Source organism: Lemur catta, chromosome 5, assembly GCF_020740605.2.
Source record: "Lemur catta isolate mLemCat1 chromosome 5, mLemCat1.pri, whole genome shotgun sequence".
NCBI classification, from domain to species: domain Eukaryota; kingdom Metazoa; phylum Chordata; class Mammalia; order Primates; family Lemuridae; genus Lemur; species Lemur catta.
This window is the reverse complement of record NC_059132.1, coordinates 30,579,027-30,599,882: the sequence shown is the minus strand read 5'-3', so window position 1 is coordinate 30,599,882 and position 20,856 is coordinate 30,579,027. Positions and strand designations below refer to the sequence as shown.

The window sequence follows — 20,856 nt, the reverse complement described above, 5'->3', positions numbered from 1 at the left end:
ACAACACATCTACCCACCAGAGGGAATGTAGTTATCGTAAGGGGCCATGTAGCTGGAGGACTCGATGTCTGCATATTTGACGTCTCCTTTCATGTCCAGCATGGGCACATAGTCCACCGACTCGTCCTTGCTCATGTCCATGTAGCCACCATCGCTCTCCCCAGTCAGGGACACGTGGCTGGGGGTAGAGGAGCAACTCAGGAGAGTCACAGGCTTTCCCTTCCTTTCCCCTCCTGCCCCTTGCTCACCCCAGGGGCCCATGAGGTCCTGCCACTCGTGGGTCTCTTCTCTCGCTCATTCACTTATCCCCTTTCAGTCTGTCACAATGTGAATGACCACGACTGAGCCCCTTCAACCAACCTGTTGGGCTGAGCTGAGCACTGGGGCTGCCAAGATGCCATAAGGCCCGGAGAGCTCACACTCAGAGGCGATTGCAATGCCCCAGGACAAAGGTCATGAGACAGGTGTGTGCAAAAGCGCCTTTTGGTGGCCTCTCTAGCACCACCCAGCCATGATGCCTTGCGAATGCCCAGCCACAACCCAGCCTGGGCAGCAAGGAATTGCCTTAATACCTCTGCCAGCGGCATCAGCTCCCCATAGAGCTATGGGACCATACACACATGCGTCTCCATGGGCAGGAAAAAGACGGGAAGGAAACTGATCAAAAAGTTGGGGAGGACAGGGGTGAGTTTTAATGTCTTTTGTATGCTTTTCCAAAGTTACTCTTATCTTTGCTTTTGTAATCAGCAAAAGAGCTAAAAAACGTTCTTTCTGGAAAAGAGGAAGAGGAGTTGAGTTGCCTGAGGGGCGGTGGGAAGGCTGCAGCGAGGGGCAGAGCTTGGGGCACCACCGTGCAAGTCAGGAGGCCTGGCACTGGTCTCACCAGTGCCTGGGTGCCCCACGTGCCCTGGGACAGGAGGGCAAGACACCCACGACACAGGGATGGTGTGAGGACTCAAGAGGGGCTCGTCTGCACAGGGCCTGGCACACTGGGACAGACCCCATCACCATCATCATCATTACTGTTAGTCCCCCGTCTGGGCTGGACTGACTTGTGGAAAAGCCCTGGCTCCAGGAGTGATTCTGCGCCCCCTCCCCAGCCTCTGCTTCCTCTCCTGGACAAGGAGGGAGTGAGCAGGTGCTCCCAGGTGCCCCACAGATTCAAGTCCCCGGCCTGCCTCCCGGTACCTGGGCAGGGGCAGCCCAACGGGCAGGGCGTTGCTGTAGAGCTCGGCGCTGGGCGGGCGGCGCTTGTCCGAGTGGTGCTGCAGGAAGGTGTGCTTGTTCCGGTGCAGGTAGTCTACCAGGTCGCCATAGCGGCAGTACTCGGTGATGATGTAGATGGGTCCTGCAAAGGGACAGGCTCAGGGGCAGTCCCTGGGGAGGCCTCCAGCTTCCCATCAGGGCCTTGAGGCTAATAACGGGCTAGATGTGGGAGAGGCAGTTTGGCACGATGGCCAAGAGGCTTGGTGCCTTGCAAACCTGGGTTCTTTTCCTCTGTGCTTGCAAGCAAGGCACTTAGTCTCCCCGAGCCTTACTTTCCCCATCTGTTAAGTGGGGCTAATAATACCCACCTCAAAGGGCTGCCGTGAGGATTAGTCAGATAAGGCCTTTGTTGGCCTGGCACATGGCGAGCACACGGTGTTAGCTGTTACCGATGTGTTTTGTTTTTAAACTAAAGCTTGTTTTGGAGTCCAGTATATAAGGCATATAAAAGCAACAGTTTATTATTATTAGTTTACTAATTAAATTCACCTACAATGCATTTACTTAAAGTCAATCAGTGAGAGCTTGAAGATACTGATGAAAACAAAAATTTTGAAACAAGTGATCATTGCGGATGTAAATTAGTCTATGTATCCAATGTACTTCTGTATTTTGTTTTGGTTGCACAATACTAAGGAAAATCCCAAATCTCACAATAAGCAGCTGCGAATGGCGATAACATTTCTTTTCTTTCTTTTTTTTGTTTTTTTGCAGCCTAACCTGTAATCAGAGCTTCAAACAAACACAGTTGGCCAAAGAGGCTTTCTTTTACAATGTGAATGAAAGGAGGTCCCAATTAGCATGCTGGTGGTTTCCAGTGGTGGGAATATGACTCATCTTAGTGTCATTTGAGCTATTATTTATTACGATTTTCAAACTGTATCATAAAAGTTAAAAAATGTCAGAGAACACTTTGATTTGGCAGCTGCTGGGACTGGTGACATGAAGAATCCTTTGGTGGTGAGGGTGCTCTGATTTCTAAATCCCACACCCATCGGGGACTGTGCAATGCGGGCGCTGGGCAGGTGGGTGTAGACCTCTCGCTGGAGTGGACTGAGGGGGCAGGGAGAGGTGGCCCTGGCTGGCCAGGTGCTTTCCCAGAGCCCTCGGGGGAGCGGGTTTGGTACCTCCTTTGGTGCAGGCCCCCAGCAGGTTGACCACGTTCAGGTGGGGCCCGAGGTGACTCATGATCTTCAGCTCTGACATGAGGGCTTGCTTCTCGCTGCTGCGGGCGGTGGCTGAGGGAAAGGGGGTCTCACGCCAGGCCCAGTCTCTGAGGCTGCGTGGAGGCCCCCCCAGATCCTATTCTTGCTCTTCTGCCCCACCCTGGGCTGTAAGACCCAGACGGCCTAGGGGGTGAGGACCCACCCTGGGGAGCGGAGAGATGGGGGGAGGAGGCAGGGGACGGAGGGGACATGGCCAAGGGGGCTAGGATGAGGGACCCTCTTTCCCAAGCCAGAATCGGGAGCGGTGCTGGCTGCAGTGTGACTGCCCGTCCTGTGCCAGCCAATCAGATCAGGCCACTCTGGGAGAGGCTGAATGTGTGGGGTGGCCCAGGGGGCCCAGATATTGGGGGGTGGGTTCCAAGGACTCACATTTCAGCATCTTGACGGCCACTTTCATCGTGGCCTGCGAATGGCTCAGGCCATGAGCCGTGGCCTCCACCACCTGCCCAAAGGCCCCGGAGCCGAGGGTGCGTCCTGGGGCAGAGATGACCCCTCAGTTCCTGGCCCACCAGGAAGCTGCATCCCCCACCCTTCCCGCCCAAGGATGGGGAAGAGCCACTCTCTTAGGTCAACTAGACATCCCTCAAACCACCAGAGAGCACAGCTCCTCTGTGCCCCTCAGCCTCCCTAGCTAGACCAAGCACAGGCCTGGTACTCAGCCTGTCACCAATGCCTCCTCTTTTTCCACAAAGGAGTCCCATCTCACAAGTCACAGGGTCCTAGAACCTCAATGCTGGACAGTCCCTGGGGAATCAACTTATCCTCATTGTCCAGAGTGGGAGACAGAAGCCAAAGAAGGCAGGAAACCAGGCCTAGGTCTCATAGCTGCTCACGGCAAGGCTGGGCCTGGACCTCCCCCCATCTTGAGTTTCCGAACTGCCACCTGAGGCCTCCCAGGACTGACCAAGCACAAGCTGGTCCCGTGGCACCTCCCATGTGGAGTCATAGGGCAGCTGCATGGGGTCCACGTAGATGTACTCGTGGCCGTCAGAGCTCACAGACTCGATCACCTTCCATCGGATCTCGTAACGCGGCTTCTGCACGACCAAGGCCAGGAACGCATCATCAGAGGGGGTCTCTGGGCTTGAGGCCCTTTAGGTCCAGCCCCTTATAGGACAGACGGGGCAGGAGACCCTGAGGCCCTGTGTCACTTCAACACAGCAAGTGCTCAACTGAGCCAAGGCCTTCATGGGCTCAGAGGGAACAGGACCCGGGGGGCCCCAGAGCGGCAGAGGGGCCTTCGGGACTTGGCAGGCTGAGGAGCCGCTGACCGCCAAGGGCCTGGCTCATCAGAGCCTCCTTCCCAGATTCTCTCAGAGCCTCAGCTGCTCCTCAGAGGGGAGTGGAGGAGCAGGCAGCCCTGGAAGTGACACGAGGTAGGGGCACTCTGCAGGATGTGGCTGGCCCTCCCCATGCTGGGCCAGTCACAGTGGGAATCTCAGACACATGGAACCTTAGAATGTTGAAATCATAGGATGTTGGGATCACAGGATTGGAATCTTAGACTGAGGGATCACAAGGTGTTGCAATGCTGATTCAGGAATCTTAAAATGTTGGAATCACAGAATGTTGAAATCTCAGCACAGAACATTGAAATTACGGATGAATAGGATCAGAAGGCATTTCAGTGGAACCATGGGAGTCTACATGAGTAAGTGGTGGAAGAATCCTGGGGGCCCATATAGTCCACCCTGTGGTCCTCTGCCCTGTGCCTGAGATGGGAGGGATGATGCCGGAGCAGGACCTGGGGACTGGGGGACACAGCAGGGGCAGGGAATCCTGGATGGCTTGGGCCAGGCCCGTGTCAGCCCAGGCTGCTGGGGCTGGAGGCAGATCAGACACCCAGTGTCACTCCATGTGAATTCCCACCTGAGCTCTATGCTGGGCCCTGCACACAGCCAGATCATGCAGCATTTAAGGAGTGCAGGAGGCTCCATGCCAAATAATGGTGTGCCAATCTGCACCCATCGGGCCAGGGTGGGGCTTACCTTCTGCCAAAGCATGATAAGGATGATGAGGGAGATGATGGTGAGGACCACCAAGGCCAGGATGGCTGAGATCACCACCACCTTGAAGGGCAGGGCTGGAGGCAGAGAGGAGAGCAGGCCATGAGCACACTGGATGCTTGGCAGCTGCCCTCCCCTCACTCCAACTCGGGCACCACAAGTCCCTCTGTGCCCATCCTGCCCAGAATGGAAGCCCCCTGCCTCCCCACCAACCTATGCTGTCAGACCCTCAGCCTCCCACTCTGGGCCACACCTCTAGCCTCTCCTGTGAATGAAGGAACTTCCCCAGCTCAGACCCCTGCCGGCCCCCACATCCCTTCAGCCCTTGCCAGGGCCTGGCTGGCCTCGCTGCCACAGCTCTAGCCTGGGTGCAAACATCCTCTGGGCCCCTGCCCATTGCCTGGACCCCCTGCTAGCCCAGGAGCCCCTGAGGGCTGGGCTGTGGCTCATCTCTTCTCTGAGTTCATGCCTTTATAGGGGCTGTTCCGGGAGGTCAGACTCTAAGTTCCTTGCCTGAGTGGCCCACGGACTGAGTGAGTGACCACTGAGGGGCAGTGACTGAGCTCCCAGGGCCTGATGGATCCAGACTACAGAAGGACCTGCTTCCCCCCACGTTTCACCTCGAGGGCCAGTGGGGTCGGGGTAGTGATGGTAGCTATAAAGTGTGTCCCAGGGCTCTGGCGCAAGCAAGCAGCGCTAACACGGCCCCTGCCCTGAGTCTCCCCGACCCCGAGGCCTCAGGCTCTGTGCCGCACAGCTTCGCATTCCTTCCCGCTCTCCCCATCCACCCCCGCCAGACCTGCACCTCCTCTGCCCCGCCCTGCCCACTGGTCATCCATGAGACCCCCTGGGAACCCATTCCCTCCTCTGTCCCCCATCTGCCCTTCTCTGCTCCCCGGGGAGTCCTGTCCCGCCGCCCCCTCTGGGTCTTCTCCCTGTCCCCTCCTCCTTCCTTCCCACTAGTCCACATCCTGGGCGGGCCTGGGGCAGAAGCCCTCTGAAGGCACGCAGGGGCTTCATGCAGCTGTCCCATCCCTGGGCGCTGGTGCGTGGCTTCCCCTCGGGCTTTAGTCGCATGAAAGCTTCTTTCTGCCTCTGCTCAGAGCTGGCCTGCCGCTCGGGCTGTCCACACTGTCTGCCCAGGCGCCCACTTGCTCAGGGGTATGTGTGCACGTACGTGTGGGAGTGTGGGTACCATAAGGGTATTAAAGAAGCCCACCCGTCCACCACAGGGCAGGGGACAGGAGGCAGGTCTGTGTACACAGGCACGTGCATGTACACTCCCAGGGACCTGCCCAAATGCACACACAGGTGTCCGAAACTCCTCACATGGGCTTCAGAGCCCAGGCTGCTCCGGCTCCTGCCTACCCCCATAGCCCCATCCCTTACCACTTCCCTCCCCTTTTTCCCCCACCCCCACCCCTAAACATCCACACACCCTCTGCTCCAGCCAGGTGGAACTGAATTCCTTTCATTTCTCGGAACCAATTTTACCCCTGGGCTTTTGCACAGGCTATTCCCTCTGACCGGAACACTGTTCTTTACCAGGCTAGCTCCTAGGCATTTTTTAGTTTTGACGTACAGGTTCCTTTTTCTAGGACACCTTCCTGAATCCCACAGCTGGGCATGGGGCCCGTTCTCCCTCCAGGCTTTCCACACAGAGTGGTGATGCCAAGTGGGACTGCCTAGTTCCTCATCTATCTTCTCTCTCTCGGGACTGTGGGCACCAGGAAGGCAGGCAGGGCTGGGCCCCTTGACCTCTACACCCCAGTGAGAAGTTGGGTCCCCTGACTATTTACTGAGTGAAGAAACGGGTGGATCAGTGAAGTACATGCACACAGGTGCACGCATGCACAGGGATGGGCAGGTAGACATGCAAAAGCATCTGGGCACTGGGAGGCACTATTCATATGTGCACAGATTACACATGTATGTGAACCTCCAAACAGACATACACTGCACAGCAGGCATATGTGTATGAGGATTGTGCTTGTACACGTTTGCAGAAAGGTGGGCTGCAATTACATGCTTTCAGACATGCCCTATGCCAATTTGCACACATGCACAGAAATTGTACAGGCATTGCTTGTGCATGTGTGTGGGGATTGTGCACCTACAAGTGCGTGTATACAGACGTATGCTCTGTGGGTTTATACACATGTCCAGGGATTAGGCATACTCACATACATGGTTTGCGAACATACACTTGGTGGGTTTACACACACGGATGGGGTGGTCCACGCTTGAGTACATGCTCACGGATGTACACTCTAGCTTTGTGGGTTTATCTGGGGATTGGGCATTCTTCAGTGCAAGATGTATAAATCTACACACAGGGTTTGCACCTGTGTTGAAGCATCAGGCATGCTCACGTACACGGCTTGCAACATACATACAGTTTACATACGCTACGTGTAAGGAGACAGTGTTATTCATATCCATGGTTTATAGACTTGTGTCTGTACACGTGTGTGCCCGCAATGTGTGTTGTGTACGTGCACAGGAACACGTGCTGGTGGGTTTCACAACGCTCCTGTGTGCCCATGCGCAGGCTGACGCTCCCGCTGTGGGGGCGTGGGCACAGGCCCAAGCTGGGCAGTGTCAAGGTGGGAGGTGGGGTTGCCAAGGGCCGCCGAGGCTGGAGGACTCACAGTGCGGCACCACGATGACCTCCTGTGCGTCCTGACTCGCAGCGTTGCGCAGCGTGCAGTGCACTGACATGGGCCGGTCCACGTGCTGCAGGCGCAGCGTGCTCACCACCTCGAACTCCTGCTCCTCCTCCCAGTACGTCACGTTAGTCTCCAGCTGGCTCTCCTCGGAACTGTTCCCCAGCGGTGTGGGTGGCAGCTCATGTGGACACCTGCCAGGAGAGGCAGCAGGGTTGGCTTCCAGCCCCTTCCCTCTGCAGACGGGGAAACTGAGGCCAAAAGCAGGGGCGGCGCCACAGAGCGGTGGTGGAAGGAGGTAGGGCGTGTCCCGTTCCTGCTACCTCCCGCTGCCTGGTCCTGGGCTGGTTCCCGATGACGACCAGCAGAGGGCGCTCCCATCCCAGAACTGAGAACGCTTATTCCCCAATCCACTCCTCTCATTTGACCCCCAGGGTCACCCAGCCTGCAGGGGGCAGAGGCGGAACCCGAACTCCATCCTGCCTCTGCCCACTATAGGAGAATCAGCCTGGCCACGGGCACAGCATGGATCTACTGGGTGGGCGCACAGCCCCTGCACTGTGCAGGGCCAAGGGCAGCCTGGGGTTCAAGGTAAGGAAAAGGGGCCATTTAGGTCACACAGAGCATCTCCAAGGAGGTGGTAGGTAGATTGGTCTTCTGAGATGTGGCTCTAGCCTGGAACAATATGCCAAGAGCAAGAGCCTGGAATGTAACCTTCACTGGGTCCTTCTAGCCCGCTGCAGGCACCCCCGAGACTGAGGCCCAGGTTTGTCACCTTTTGAAGTCTCTGCAGGCAGACCAGGTGATGTTGGGCTGGGGCATGCCTCGGCCGCGACAGCGGACTGTCTGCTCCCCGCTGGCAGGGTGGCTCTCACTCAGCTCCAGCACACGGACGGGGACTGCGTGGAGAGGGCGCAGGGTCAGGAGGCGGGGAGGTCAGAATAGACAGTCGACAGGAAAGGCCCTCAGGGAGGACCCAGGCCAGGTCTCCCCTAGGGGGAGGGGCCGCAGACTGCAGGTGTACACTAAATACCAGGAATCCCCCTCTGGGTACTTCAAAGGGAAAGTCTCAGTAGGGTGCTAGTCTGTCCTTAACACCTCTCTGAGACTTGCTAATCTTCCCTTTTAACAAAGAGAGAGCAGTCCTCAGGCTCAGAGCCCTGGCCAGCCAAGCTCACCAGGCTAGAATTTAGTGGCATTATTTTGTTTTCTCTGAGTTTATTTTAGTGGTTGCTTTATATTTATGACATGTGACGCTGATTTTCCATGTACAATTGAGAGGTTAAATTTTGCCTTTCCAAATAAATTTATTTTTAGAAAGTCAATTGACAAAACATTAAGTCACTATCGTGTCATTCCTCTGCTCAAAACCCTGTGATGGCTGTTCATTTCAGAAACAGTAAAAGCCAAAGTCCATAGCAGGACCACAAGGACCTATACGATCTGCCCTCCCCGCACCCCCTACTACCCTGTCTCTGCTCTGACCTCATCTCCCACCACTCTCCCCCTCCCCCTGTTCTGGCCACACAGGCCTTCCTGCCATTGCTCTGGCCTTTGCCCTGCCTGGGGTACCCCTTCCCCAAATGTCCACTTAGCTAATGACCTCACCTTCAAGTCTTCATGAAAATATTACTTCCTCAGTGATGCCAAGCCCAATGAGGCCAACCCTTATCACTGTATGTAAAAGTGCAACACTCACCAACCCCCTGCCCCCAGCACTCTCAATCTTCCCTCCCACAGTGTTTGTTACCTTCTAACCTATGCAATTTGCTGGGATTTTCCCCTCTACTGTTTAATGTTTGTCTTTCCCCACTAGGATGCAAACTGCACAAAGGTGGGGAAGTCCTCACGAGCCTTGAACACACTGGCATATTGTAGTTGCTCAATAAATATCTATTGAATTAACAGTATAAGTGGTATGTGAGAAGGAAAAATCATGGTGTTAGTACCTGAATGCCTGAGGTTTTGGAAACACTAATCTAGCCCGATGGCCTCCTTGTATAGCTAGAGAAACTGAGGCTCAGAGAGGGGACATGCCAGGTTCACACAGCAGTGGGTCAGTGGCCTTGAACCCAGTCTCCTCAGTTCCAGGCTGCCTCTCCAGCTCCTCCTATGGGTGGGTGGACAGTACAGGAAGCCAGAGGGAATGGGGGTGGGAAGGAGAGGGGAAAGGTGGGGGGAGGGGGTGAGCCTCACCATTGATCTGCAGCTGGAAGGAGAGCTGGGCCTCAGCATCCTCATTGAAGGCCCGCATGGTGTAGTGGCCAGCCTCTGCCACCTTCACCCGCACCAATGTCAGCTCTGACACATACCTGGGAGTAGGACAGGCAGCTGTCAGAGCTGGAAGAACTCTGATAGCCCCCCACCCCTTCCTGGTACAGACAGGGAGGGGAAGGGCTTGCCAGGGTCACATGGGTATCAGTAGCGGAGCCAGAACTCAAACCCAGTCTCCTAAATCCCCACCCGCAGGCAGTTCCACTGAGCCAAGAGGGAGGGTTGGGAGAATTAAGGGGAGGGGTTGGAGGGGAAGTCCATTTCCCTTCACTTCAGAAAGGCCTGACACTGCTTTATCCCAACATATCTCAGTCTCCAGCAGTGAGTGGCCTGCCTGGCACCCTTTTCCCCTGTCATGTGGCCTTTTGCTTCTTGGCTGCTGCCTGCGGGCCCCACCCATCACAAGGATAACTGCACATCTGGGCGATCATCTGACCAGGGTCTGCCTCCTCCACTAGACCAGAGACTCTAGGAGGGATGGAACAGTCTGCTCTGGTTGCTGCAGCATCCCCAGCGCCTGGCACGTACGAGGTGTCAGGAAAGGTGGGCCTAGGTTTGTCGAGTGGCTAAAGGCCTCAAAGAACAATAAAGAGCTTCAAGAACGGAGTGGCCGGGCGGCTGCTCACCGGGTCTCAGACACATTGCGCGTGGACAGGGCGATCTCGCCGGTGCTGGAGTCGCCCAGGGTGCGGTTGTCCTTCAACCACAGGACCGTGGGCGGAGGGTAGGCCTCAAACACCACCTGCAGTGTCCGGCTCCGGTGCAGCTCAGCGAATTGCAGAGCGCCCACGTTTTCCAGCAGCCGCACGAAGCCGCTCTCTGCAAGAGGCGGCCGTCAGGGGCGGGGCTGTGCCTGGCCACCAGTGGGGCAGCGCCTTCCCGCGGCGAGGCTCCTGGAGGCGGGGCATCACTAAATGCCGGAGGAGCCCAGTCTTGGGGGTCGGGGCTTTAGGCTTTAGGAACCCAACTGGTGACGGAGTTAGCGGAGCTGGGGGTGAAGTTGGGACCGGGACTGGGTGAGCTTGGAGAAGGGACCGAATATGAGGCTGATGTTGACGTTGAGGCCGGCGTTAAGGTTGGGACTGGAGTTGTTCTGTTCTGGCTCAGTATTGTGGCTGAAGTAACAGAGCCTGGGACTAAAGCTGATGTTTGATTTGGGGACTGGGCTGCCTGGGCCTGGGATGGCCGTTGGGATAAGAAATCAGGATGGGGTTGAAGTTATGGGTAGGCGGAAAGTCTAGGTTGAGATAGGGTTGGATTCTGGGCTGACACTGCACTTTAGTTTGGGTTTATCCCAGAATTGGGGCTTTGGTTGGCACAAAAGCTAGGGCTGTACTGGAGTGTGGCTGACTGTACCCCTGGCCTGTGACAACTGAGTCGAGCTCAGGCTGGGGGTTGGGGCTGAGCCCCAGGCACGCACCAACCACAGTGACATTGATGGCCTTCTCATCCTGATGGTCGTTCACGCTCTCCGACACGTTGCAGATGTAGGTGCCTGAGTCGCCTAGCTCGGCATTGGGGATGTGCAGGATGGAGACGATGTGGTAGGGCATATCCCAGAGGAAGTCGGTCACTGGCTCCACCAGCCGCCCACTCTGCAGGGACAGGTGGGGCAGGCCCCCCAAATCAGGAGGGGTCCATGAGAACTCAGTCTGCAAGCCAAGATATCCATCCCTGCCTGGGCCCTCCTCCAACCCCTGGCCCAGCCTCACCTCCTTGCGGGGGTACGTCCACTCAAAGTTGACCACCTCGTTCCCGATCACAATGCACATGAGGGTGATATTCTCGCCCTGGCGGACCACAGTCTGCACTGCGTTCACTGAGACGTTGATGAATGACACTGGTAGAGAGAGATTGGCTTAGGGCTGGGGAAGTCACCACCAGCCACCAGCACTATAGCACGGTGATGGGGTAGGGGTCCAGAGAGGGAAGGATGACTGGTATAGAAGATTCAGCCATTTGGCAAATATTTATCGAATACCGACTATATGCTGAGTACTATTCTAGGCAAGGGGGCTACAGCGCTGGACAAAATAGACAAAATCTCTGTCCTCACAAAGTCGATATTCTAGAAGAAATAACGGTCTGGAAATCAAAGTACTCTCTGGGGATCTAAGTACAGGAGAAATTTATTGAGCACATACCATGGGCCAGGTACCTGCACCTTCCGTCTTTCGTTTTATTTAATCTTCACAATAATCCTATGAGGTAGGCAGTCATTACCATCCTCACTTTACAGAGGAGGAAGCAGGCTCGGAGAGATTATGTGCTTCGTGTAAAGTCACTCAGATGGGAGATGGCAAAGCTGGGATTTCAGCCCAGCTGGCTCCAAAGCCTATGCCTTTGCCCAGCACGTTTATACAGCCCAGCTCTGCCACTAATGCATTCTGCAACAGTGGGCGAACTCCACGCTAGCTCTGAGCCTGGGTTTCCTGACCTGTGAAATGCGGAAAACACTACCTCCTTTCCAAGGCTATAGTGAGAACCCAGTGAAAAACAGAGTTGCATGTGTAGACTAGAAAGGGCCACACCTCTGCGAAGGATTATACAGGCCTCTGCTGAGCAGCGGGCCAGAAAGGGGGCTCACCCTGGAGTCTGTAGACATAGAAGGCATCCGAATCCACCTCCCTGTCCCCGATGGTGGTTTTGCAGATGTAGCTCCTGTCCTCAAAGGTGCCAAAGAAGCCACGTTGGTGGTCATAGGGGACAGGCAGTGGGACATCCACTTTCTTCTCATGCAGTGTCACCACCAGCTGTGGGTCTGTCACTCGGCATGGAATTGTGATCTCAGTTATTTCCGTGAGAAAGATGAATAGTTCCTCAGCGTCATTAGGGAGGAAGCCCACGGTGGGATCTGCCGGGGTGGAGCCATGAGTGAGGGTCAGGGCAAGTGGGTGTCTGGCTATCCTCTGAATGGCCATGTGACTTTGAGCCCTCTCTGGCCCTTAGTCTCGCTGTTACAGAATAAGAATGCTCCCAGAGGTCCCTTCCAGCTCTAGCATTTGATACTGACAGTGCCAGGGTAAGAGAGAAGACAAGCCACAAGCTGAAGCACAGCTGATACCTGGAGCTTGGAGATTGGGGACGATGGGGTGTGGGGGCCAAGAGGGAGCAGATTGGAACCAGTTGAGAATATAGCGCTCTTGGGAGGCGGGCATGGGTGGGCTGGCAGGGAGCAGACAGATATCTAGGCCAGGGAGTGGGAGTGAACACACGCCCGGACTGAGCCAGGATGGATTCCGTGATTTGTCTGCGGTTCCAAGACGCTGCATTTCACAACGTCACTGAAGCACTCTCTGAGCTCCCCTGATGCCCTCAGTTGAGAACAGGGGCAGGGAACGGGCACACAGGCCGGGGGTCCTTACCTGGCACAAAAATGTAGAGCCGTTTCCGCTCACCAGGGCTCAGCCCACGGGAGTCATTGTAGGAGCAAAAGTATTCTCCCGTGTCTAGCCCAGTGACATTCGTCAGTGTCAGCATGCTGGAGAAGGTGCCGTCCTGGGTCTTGGTCATTTCCTGCGGGGGCTCCTGGGACATCCGTTCCCACACTACTGGAGCTGAACCCGAGCAGGTCAGAACAAAGGTGCTGGATACATTGAGGACAAGCTCCGGTCCCGGGGGTGTGATGACCAGGCCCTGAGACACCTGTGGTTCCAGCAGTAACAGCAGGGGCAGCACCAGCACCTGGCCTTTGGGAGAGGAGGCATCAGCTGTCAGGGCACAGGGCCCTCAGCACTCTCCCACAGCCGACCCTGGGGGGCGGCCATGTATGCACAGACCCCGAGTCCTTCCAGAACACACTTCCCTTGTCCATCATAGACTAGAATCCTTTACCCATGCCTCTGAGCCCTGCTGATCCAGTGCCAGGGCCCCAGGGGCTCCTCCTGACCTCCTGTCTCAGTCCCTTTAGACCCCCAGCCTCTGAGTCCTTCAGCAGAACTGTGTTCAGGCAGTAGGCACAGGAGGGGTCAGGAAATCCTCGGGAAGCAATTCCCCAGCCTGCAGTTCCTGCATTACTTCCCAGGTCACTTTCTGAGCCTCTTCCCTGCAGCTGCCCCAGCTGCCCAGGTTCCCCCCAAAGCCCACAGGTGGCCCTGCTTAAGAGGGGGGATGGGAGGGAGGGGCCCGGGTAGCTCAGAGTGGGGACAGACCAATGCAGGGAAGATGCCGAGGCCCCTGTGGGCTGGCGGGGACTGGGGTTGGGGGTGTGTGATAAGTGATTGGTCCTCCCCCCATGGCACCCCTGGGGCAGGAGTCTGTAAGCCATGCCCCTGTGCCCCTGGTGATGAAAACCAGGAGAGGCCCAGACAGGTGGGCAGCAAGTCAGCCAGCCCATCCGACACCAGTCTGCCAGGCAGGCCCTTGGCTGGTCATGTAGCAGGCAGGAGTGAGGGGAGGGGAATGCTGAGAAGTTGGGAGCTTCCAGCCAGTGAGGGAGGGGTCCAGGCAGGGGCCGCAGATCAGCCAGACTGAGGAGAGACAGGAGGCTAGGGGCAGGTGCTAGAGGTTGGGGTGAGGTCTGGAGGGCCATAAAAGGACTTGAGCTGATGATTCTGGACAAGTAGAACCGAGCTGGCCATGGGCAGTGGAAGGAGACCTCCACAGAGGCCCACGGCAATCCAGGAATCGGAGTCCCAGGAGCGCAGCCCCTGCACTCTCATGCTCGGGTGCTAGCACGCACTGCCCCTGCCAGCTTCACAGTTCTGCTTGGCAGGTCCCTGAGACCCCTACCCCTGCCCCCAGTCTACCTACCTTTGAGGACCAGAACTGGCATCACACCCGGAAGCCGCATGGTGTCCTGCAGAGTTAAACAGAGGTTAGGGCCCAGGGTGGGTGGAGGCAATGCCAGGGCTCTTCTTAGCACCTGGTTCCTGCTGAGTAAGCCCCAGCCTGGGTCTCCAGCCTCCGTGTCCGTGGGGCTGAAGTCCAAGGCCACCGCGTCCCAAGGCTGAGAGGGCACTCATGACCACAGGCCCTCTTCCCTCCATACTGGGCGCAGCCTCAGGGTGCCTGGCCCCTGCTTTGGCTCTGCCTCTAAGTCTCGTGTGGCCTTGGCTGAGTCCCCTGCCTCTCTCTGGGCCTTAGTTTCCCTGTGTGTACAGTGGGGGTGGGGAAGTGGGGCTGGACAGTGTCCAGGGGCCTGCCAGCTCTGACAGCCTGCCCTCCAGATGACAGTTCCAATACCAGGTTCTTATCTGCCAGGACAAATATTTGGGAAAGTGTGATGAAAGGCCTGGGGGAGACGGAGGGGCAGAGCCAGAGAACTCCCACAGCTCCACAAGCACAACAGGAAATGGAGGCGGCTGCGAGCTGTGGGAAGGGGGGACTCGGGCTGTGGAATGTGGGGGGTGGGCCTGGCCCCCTTTCCTCAGCCCAGAGCAGCGCCAGGAGGCCCAGGGGAGAGGGGCCAGAAGCTGGGCCCGGGAGAGGCCCGGAAGGTCCTTGGAGACCACGGAAGCCAAGCGTCCCACTCCCTCCCCCAGGGTCCAGATGGGGAAACTGAGGCTCTGAGAGGCAAAGAAGTTTGCCCAGGGTTCCACAGCAGAGCTTGCCCAGAGGAAGACAAAGAGACCTGGAATGATGGAAGTCGAGAGAGACAGAGACATAGAGAGAGGGGATGTGTGCAGAGACAGCGCCAGGGGCACAGAGACAAGCAGGGACAAAGAGACAGACTGAACTGAGTGGGTCTGTGCTCTCCCCCTGCCTTGGTGGCCACAACTCAGATCCCAGATGGCCACCAAGAGCCAGGTCTGCCAAGGGTTGCCTGCAGCATGGGCACAAAGGGAGCCGGAGGTGGATGGGGGCCGCAGAGCAAGAACTGTGGGAATGGGCCATGCGACAAGGCGTCGAGGAGCCTCCCAGTGCGGTGGGGCTGCCAGCTTGGCCGGCTGCTGAGGCCACGCCCAGCTTGTCCCCACCTCTGCATCTCACCCCAATTCAGTTTCCAATTCAGGGCGGGGGAGCCAGGTTTGTGCCCCAGGATGCTACCTCCTGGGCCACTGCTACGTCTGTGGCCCGAGTGTCCGGCCCTGGGAGTGGACAATGACGAGTGTACCACCTACAGGGCTGCATTCACGTGCAGGGGCGGGGCAGTGGCAAGGCCCCCGGCCTGTGGACCCCCAACGCCAGCTCTGGCCAACACCTCAAGAAGCAACCTAAGCAAATCTGCTCCTCTGCCCCTCCCTCCAGACCGCCTACCCCAGGGTCCCCTCATTTCTTCCTCTCCCCCTCCAAATGGCTCCAGACCCAAAGCCCACCCCTTCTGATGCCCCTCCATGGCGTCCCCACTCTTCTCCCTCCTGCCCCAGCCCCTCCAGCTGGCCAGCGGGCCTCCTCGGGCAGGAGGAAGCAGCACCAAGGCAGAGCCAGCAGCCCCCACAGAGGCCCATGTGCCCCTTGGTGGGTGCTGCTCTGGCTCCCCACTTCCTGCCCGAGATCTCAGCCAAAGAAAATCATTAGCAGCCCAGGCCGGGGGAGGGGGTCGCTTCAGCCTCCCTGCCCCTCCCCTCCCAGCCTCCTGGGCTGGCCACGATGTTTATTATTCTAAAGGAGGAATTTGGCCGGCTGGCCAGGAGATGGGAGGTCACTGCAACAGGGCTGGCCTGGCTCTGGAAGGCTGGGCCAGTGTGGGCTGGCCCTCATGGCACCAGCCCCCGACCCTGCTCCCACGCGGCACTCAGTCCTCTCCCCTTCGGCCCTCTCCTGCTGGGCCTGGGCTAGGGGAGGCTTAGAGTCTGAGACTCTGAGCTCAGGGGGACCCTTTCTGAATGGGCAGCAGAGGCCCAGAGAGGGACAGAATCCTGCCCCAGTCACACAGCAAAAAGGCAGATTCAGGCTGTGGGGAGAAGATAGGTTGGGCACAGAAGCTCCAGGACAGTGTAGATGAGTTAGGGAGGGTGTAGGCACCCCAGGGATCTTGGACTGGCTTTGCTCTCTATGAAATGAGCATTTCAGCTCCCTTCACAAGCATCTTGGAGTCACTATAAAACTGAGCAAGTCTCTAGCCCTCTCTGGGACTCTGATTTCCCAACCATACGAGAAAAGGTTGGGATGGATCATCTCAAAGGGCTGTCCGTAGTCTAAAGCTCTGCCTTTTTGACTGCCAAAGAGAAGGTTCTAGTCACTATTATTCTCACTGGGGGGTTTGGAGGAGATGGGGGCTGGTAAGGAGAATGGGGCAACATTCCTGAGGCCAGAGTCACACGAGAATCCATCACCCATCTCATCCCATGGATGGAATTTCCCTGACCGTTCGGTCAGAGACTTGCTGTGTGGGCTTTGACAAGTCGTTTCCCTCTGTGGGCCTCAGTTTCCCCATCTATACAATTAGGAGTTAGACAACAGTCTTCAGGTGACTTTCAGCCAATGAACTGGTGACATGAAACCCAGGAGGTAGCAGGGAAAGGGTGTTATGGACAGCCATAAACCAAAGATGGAGGACCAGAGAGGACCACACTAGAGCTCAAGGGACCCAGACATGACCTCCCGGGCCATCCTGGATGCTCACTGACATGCCCAGCTGTCCACCCACTGCCTTCTGGACCTCTTTGTGCTTCCCAGAGGCTGCTTTGTTTCCAGCCAACCCCAGGGAAGCCTGGGAAGGTGACCTGGGGGTGGTGGCTTGCCTGTGACAACTTCCCTTCTTCAGGGGGAGTGCTGTGCTCCAGGGAGAAGCCACCTGGGACAACCTGGATGTCACAGTCAGGCATCCTTCCCCCTGCCTCATCCTCCCACCACACTCTCCTGCCCAGGGAGGCCCCTGCAGCAAACAAAGGGAGGACACCCCTAGGTATCCCCCCTTTACCCATGAAGACAGTGCTGTGTACCAGGAAGATCTCAGATTCCTCCTGCTCTGGCCAGGTTGGAGGGTCAGAGGCCCAAAGGTGGGGTCATGCCCAGCTCCTCACAGTGAATCAGAGGGACCCCTTAGGGGAACAGAGTGAGGACCCTAAGTCCAGGGGAGCAGAGTGGTGGCCCCAAGTCTAGGGGAGCAAGCATTCTTGGAGAGTCATTCTCAGAGCCCCAGCCTTCCCTCCTCCCAGCACATACAATTCTCTACTCCTTTCCCACCGCCTTAATCTAAATAAATCCAGTCCATCTTGGCCACATCCGCTAGCAGCAGCTTCCCTCCCTCAGGGTCCTGAGGCTCCCACGACACAGGCAGGCCAGGGAGGGGGCCCTGCATCGCCATAGGGGGGCCGGGGGAGCCGGCACACGGTGAGCACATGCACGCAGCACAGATGTCTGCCTACGCACTTATTCACACGCTCCCCTGAAACTCACACAAGTGCAACAGGCTGTGTGCGTGCCCAGCCCTCACGTAGGCACTAAACATGTGCATGCCCACACAAAACACACGTGCACGCAGCTCCCACTGCGCCCAGCACATGTGCATACAGCGCGAATTGCTGTCTGGGTGCTCTCTCATGTGCCTACTGGAGATCACCCGTGTGCAACAGATCACATATGTACCTGGTACATACAACATGCACAGAGTATGTGCACAAAGAACCCCAGACTCACCTGAACATGCATCCATACGCATGCACAGACAAGCCAGAAAGCCGACGTGTGTTGTGCATTTACCGCACCAGGGACCGTTCTGAGCACTGGACGTGTATTGACTCACTTGACTCAGTCAGCTCTATGGGGTAGATATGATGATCATTCCCATTTCATAGGTGGGGAAACTGAGAAACACAGAGCCGGTAGGGGCAGGGCAGAGACTGAAGTGAGGTGATGTGACTCAGTGCTCTATGCCACTCCACTCCGCTGCTTCTCTGCTCGACCTGCGTGTTTGGTTGTGTCTGGGAGAGGGCAGTGGGGACTGATCGAAACAGACAGATCTGATATTTACTTAGCTGAGAATCGACGGGACTTGGTGATTGATCGTGGAGGGGCTAGAGAGGGAGGTATCATAGGTGAGCCCCACCCCTGTTTCTGGCTCGGAAGCCTGAGGGGCAGGAGTGTGTGTGCTGACGGCACTCTGCTGCTTTCTGAGAGGAGAGTGAGGCCAGAGGGCAGGGGTGAGAGCCGCCGTGCCATGGAGGGGGCCTAGGATGTGGAGGGTCTGTGGGCTGGAGGCGGGAACAGGCTGGGTAGACAGCCCGGAGACGGGGACAGGCGGAAGTCCTGCTGCGGGAGAAGGGGGCGCTGGGGCAGGCAGGCCCAGGCCAGGGATGCTCTGAATGTACAAGATGCCTGAGGGAGGAGGAGGCCTGGCCATGGGGTCACGGGGGCAGAGTCTTGGAATGTCAGAGCTCCACAGCCCTCAGGGATCATCTATCGGGAGCCGCCTTCCTGTGCCCCATCGTACAGGTGGGGAAACGGAAGCTTGGAGAAGCAAAGCGAGAGGCCCCTGTGTTTTGGCCCAGGCAGGACGGGCGCAGGTGGCTGATGTTGCTGAAGCTCACCTGGCTGGGCAGCCCCAGGCCTCCGCCCCTGCTCAGACGTGAGGCTGGTGGCTCAAGGCCCAGGGTGCAGACAGCAGCTGCTGCCCTCGCCATTGTCACAGCACACTCCTGCCCTGCCACACATTGACCTTTGTATCAGGTCACTTTCCCTGCACTGTCCCAGCCAGGCAGGGATCGGCCACTAGGACTCAGAGGAGGTGACTTGCTGAGTTGCTGGGAGAGTGAGACACAGACTCTAGGCTCCTAGAAGTGAGGGAGTGACACAGGTGTTGTGATGTGGTGCTGGGACACTATTGACCTTCTGACGTTATCAGAAGGGTCATCGAGCCATAACAATGTCGATGACCAACAGGAGGGTAGTGTATGCAGCATGGACACGCCGGACAAAGGGATGATTCACTCCTGGGCAGGACAGACCAGGACAGCCTGAGATGTCATCATGCTACTCAGAACAGCATGAAATTCAAAACTTATACATTGTTTATTTCTGGAATTTTCCATTTAATATTTTTGGACCACGGCTGACTGTGGGTAACTGAAATTGTGGAAAACAAAACTGTGGATAAGGGGGACTACTGTACAGTCCCATCTTGTCCCTGGGCCTCAGTTTCCCCATCTGTACAACAGGGTGGGCAGGGCTGTCCTGGGAGCATTCAGGACGCTGCTCTGGAAGGTTGCTGCGCTGAGTTAGACGCTGGGGTGGGGGCGGGGGCACTGGGGAGGGGCCCCAGCCGGGATGTCATGACTCAGCTCAGAGAAGGCAGCCAGTTCCAGGCCTGGGAGTGTGTAGGGGCAAGAAGCATCTGGAGCCAGGGATGGAGTCCTCCCGCCAGCAGCTGGAGAGGAGGAAAGTGACCACAGCATAGCAGCCCAGACCTAGCAGAGAGTGTGGCCCATGCAGCCTTCCCCAGGCAGGCTGAGATGTGGGAGCCAGGGAGGAAGGCAGGGTCTGTAGGGTGGGGAGACAGTTACAGGTAGGGAGAAGAAACCTGGGAAGGGGCAGAGGTTCCCGCCTGTCCCCCTCAATCCTATACCCACTTCTCTCTGTTGGAAAGGGCTCAGTGCCACACCCCTACACAAGGACTCTGCCCACAAGCCTCAGGACCACACAGTGATGGAGCTTGATCACCAGGCCCAACCCTCTAGGCCATGCTGCTTCTGGATCCAGGGGCCCTCATATTTTCTGGGTACACAAAGTCTCCCTGAACAAAGCAGGAGAAATCGGCTAAGTTGGGGCCTCGCATGGGCTCTAGTTGTGGAAGTCCGAGTGGGTGGAAGACAGTGCCGCTTCCATGGAAGGCCATCCTGGTCCCCCACCCCCACCCATCTGGCACCAGCTCGGTTGCCTCTGGCTGCCCCATTGCAGCCCCTCTCCTGGCTCCTCACTCCCCATCTGTCCCCTCTCACCTGTTCTCACGTCCCAACCAGGGGGACCTTTCTGAAACACCCCGGCCCCTCTTTGGCTCCCCAAGGCCCTCAGGCCAAGGCTGGCTTTGTAGCCCGGCCTTTAAGAACCTTCCCGCCCTGGCCCTGTGACAGCTCCCTCAGGACCCAGGGAGGACGGCTGCCACCCTCCCAGCTCCCAGGGCCCAAGTCAGGGCCCCACATTCGTCACTCACTCTGTGCTTCTCCCCCCGGGGGGCCTCCCTAGGGACACAATGGAAAGAAATGGCCTATTTTCTGGAAGTCTGAAATAAAATGAAACATCTGTCTGGAACAGAGCCAGGCTGATAAAGAACGGACTGATCGCCCAGCCCGAGCCCCTACCCCCACAGCACACCCCCCACCCGGCAGAGTGTGTGCGCCCGGGGTGGGAGGTCACGCCGGCCGGCCGCTTGGAACAGTGCGTGGGAAAGCACTCAGTGTGTGCCTAGCGGCTGCGGGGGCCCCAAGGGAGGAGCCTGGGTCCCCAAGAAGGCTAGGAACAAGCCTGGGAAGGAGGTCAGTGAGGGGGAGGCCAGCTGCAAGCCCCCGCCTGCTGCCACGATCGCACTTCCTGCCTCCC

General features: G+C 57.4%; 1 protein-coding gene across 2 annotated transcripts in view; it reads right to left on the bottom strand.

The window, feature by feature from the left end:
- The window catches only part of PDGFRB (platelet derived growth factor receptor beta), a 38,200-nt gene that overhangs the window by 7,455 nt on the left and 9,889 nt on the right, over positions 1–20,856 (bottom strand). Inside the window, exons 2-16 of one of the 2 annotated variants that reach the window (XM_045551388.1) lie at positions 14,191–14,236; positions 12,804–13,127; positions 12,026–12,292; positions 11,151–11,278; positions 10,859–11,033; positions 10,065–10,257; positions 9,361–9,476; positions 7,940–8,063; positions 7,150–7,358; positions 4,481–4,575; positions 3,397–3,529; positions 2,862–2,966; positions 2,394–2,504; positions 1,189–1,348; positions 18–178 (exon numbers count right to left, since the gene is read on the bottom strand). In XM_045551388.1, coding sequence (XP_045407344.1) covers positions 18–178; positions 1,189–1,348; positions 2,394–2,504; positions 2,862–2,966; positions 3,397–3,529; positions 4,481–4,575; positions 7,150–7,358; positions 7,940–8,063; positions 9,361–9,476; positions 10,065–10,257; positions 10,859–11,033; positions 11,151–11,278; positions 12,026–12,292; positions 12,804–13,127; positions 14,191–14,230 — 2,341 coding nt within the window. In that variant the 5' untranslated portion in view covers positions 14,231–14,236. Of the gene's footprint in view, positions 1–17; positions 179–1,188; positions 1,349–2,393; positions 2,505–2,861; positions 2,967–3,396; positions 3,530–4,480; positions 4,576–7,149; positions 7,359–7,939; positions 8,064–9,360; positions 9,477–10,064; positions 10,258–10,858; positions 11,034–11,150; positions 11,279–11,991; positions 12,293–12,803; positions 13,128–14,190; positions 14,237–20,856 lie in introns of those variants that run through there. The other variant, XM_045551389.1, reaches the window with a different exon arrangement.